The 2,500-nt window shown below is 32.2% G+C and overlaps 1 protein-coding gene across 1 annotated transcript in view; it reads right to left on the bottom strand.

The window, feature by feature from the left end:
- Positions 1–317: 317 nt before the first annotated feature.
- The window catches only part of LOC121273388 (homeobox protein Hox-C10-like), a gene marked incomplete at its 3' end in the record, with an annotated part of 21,759 nt that continues 19,576 nt past the window's right edge, over positions 318–2,500 (bottom strand). The window contains exon 4 of the mRNA XM_041180567.1: positions 318–340. Coding sequence (XP_041036501.1) covers positions 318–340 — 23 coding nt within the window. The remainder of the gene's footprint in view (positions 341–2,500) is intronic.

The raw sequence follows: 2,500 nt of genomic DNA, 5'->3' as shown, positions 1-2,500 counted from the left end.
TCTCTCTATTTCTCCCCCCAACCACCCTCCCCCAATATCTCCCTTACCCCCTCCCCACCCAACTACACACACACACACACACACACACACACACACACACACACACACAGAGGGAAAAAAACCCTAAAAACGACCAGAAGTGCCCCCGGGATGAACATCAACTGAGTTAATTAAGACAGTTTCTAGTTGCAGGGTAAGAGGAGCACCAACCGCAAACAACAGGAAACTACCTAAACCACACAGCAGCCGAAGAGGAGGGCGCGGGGCGCAGGGATTTCGATTCTGGTGCGTGGTGTGTGTGTGTGTGTGTGTGTGTGTGTGTGTCCAGTGTTGCCTCTCCCTTCCCTTCCCTGCCCCTCTCTTCGTCCAACTACCCACCCCCCACCCCCCACCCCACCACCGCCACCCCCAACCCCCGCCTTTAAACTTAAACACGGCCAGGAGAGAACAGGCGTGCCTATCCTCAATCCCTCTCTTCCCAAACGAAACCATACAGGCTCTGATGGACGAGCGCCGGGAAGAGGGAGAGAGAGAGAGAGAGACTTTTCCAGCAGGGAGTATAGCATAAAAGGCAGGATCATTACGGGGAGCGTTACACTAACCGCGGCAAAACAGAAAGAGTTAATATCAAAAACACCAGGAAAACTGGGCATAAAAAAATAGCTCCACCAAAATACACAACATCCGCATGTAACATATGAATTACAATGTTCATTTTATATATAACGTTTTAAATAATATTTTACATTATATTTTATAGCCAAAGTTTTATATTTAAAGAGAGGACATAAATAAATAATAGATAGATAGGTAAATTAATAGATAGATAATAGATAGATAAATAAATAATACATGGATAGTTGAATAAATAATAGATATTTAAATAGATAAATAGCAGATATATAGAGAGATAGATAGACAGATGGATATATAAATAGGAGATAGATCGATAGATAAATGATAGATAGCTAGAAATATAAAGAAATAAAGATAGATAGATAGATAATTGATAGATAAATAAATAATACATGGATAGATGAATAAATAATACATAGATATTTAAATCGATAAATAACAGGTATATGGGGAGATAGATGGACAGATAGATGGATAAATACTAGACAGTTCGATAGATAAATGATAGATAGATAGACAGAAAGATAGATAATGGACAGATAAATAGATAATAAGTAGACAGATAGATAAAAATAAATAATAGATAGATGGGTAAATTAATAGATAGATAAATAAATAATACATAGATAAATGAATAAATAATAGATATTTAAATAGATAAATAGCAGATATATAGAGAGATAGTTAGACAGATGGATATATAAATAATAAATGGATCGATGGATAAATGATAGATAGAAAGATAATGGATAGATAAATAAATAATAAATAGATAGCTAAATAAATAATAGATAGATAAATAAATCATATATAGATAATTAAATTGATAAATAGCAGATATATAGAGAGACAGATAGATGGGCAGATGGATAGATAAATACTAGCCAGATCGATAGATAAATGATAGATGGATAGGTAGATAGATAGATAATGGATAGATAAATAAATGATAGATAGATAGCCAAATAAATAATAGATAGATAGATAAATGATATATAAATAAAAAATATGTAGATAAATAAATAATATATAGATACTTAAATAGGTAAATAACAAATATATAGAGAGATAGATAGACAGATAGATAAATAAATACTAGGTAGATCGATAGATAAATGATAGATAGATGGATGGATAGGCAGATAATGGATAGATAATTGATAGATAGATAGATAAATAAATAATAGAAAGATAGATAGATAAATAATAGTTAGGTAGAGAGATAGATAGATGGACAGATAGATAAATACTAGATAGATCGATAGATAAATGGTAGGTATGTAGATAGATAGATAAATAGTTATCTAGATAGAGATCTAGCTAGATAGATATAGATAGACCGACAGGTAGATATGTAGACACATAGATATATGCACAAACACATTCATACATACATACACAGACACATGGAGCGACAGAATGATAGAAATTTGAATAGACAGATGAATAGAGAGATAAACGAGCGAAGATGGACAATTAGTAGAACTGGATAGGATATAGATGGCCAGATATAGATAGTTGAACCTGAATATGAATTAATAAAATACTGTTAGATGAATGAACAGATAGATAGATAGATAGATAGATAAAAACATATATACATACATACATCGATAATAGATAAATAGATAAATAATAGATGAATAGAGAGATAGATACATGGGCAGATAGATATATAAATACTAGATAGAGCAATAGATAAATGAAAGTTAGATAGATAGATGGAAAGATGGATAGAAAGATACATACAAAGATACAAGGAGAGATACATAGAGAGATAGATAGAAATATGGTTAAATAAATGCAAAGCGACAGATAATTAGATAATTAAATAGATAAATAGAGATAAATAATTAGAGAGAGA

Source organism: Carcharodon carcharias, chromosome Y, assembly GCF_017639515.1.
Source record: "Carcharodon carcharias isolate sCarCar2 chromosome Y, sCarCar2.pri, whole genome shotgun sequence".
Taxonomy (NCBI): domain Eukaryota; kingdom Metazoa; phylum Chordata; class Chondrichthyes; order Lamniformes; family Lamnidae; genus Carcharodon; species Carcharodon carcharias.
This window is presented reverse-complemented; position numbering and strand designations above follow the sequence as displayed.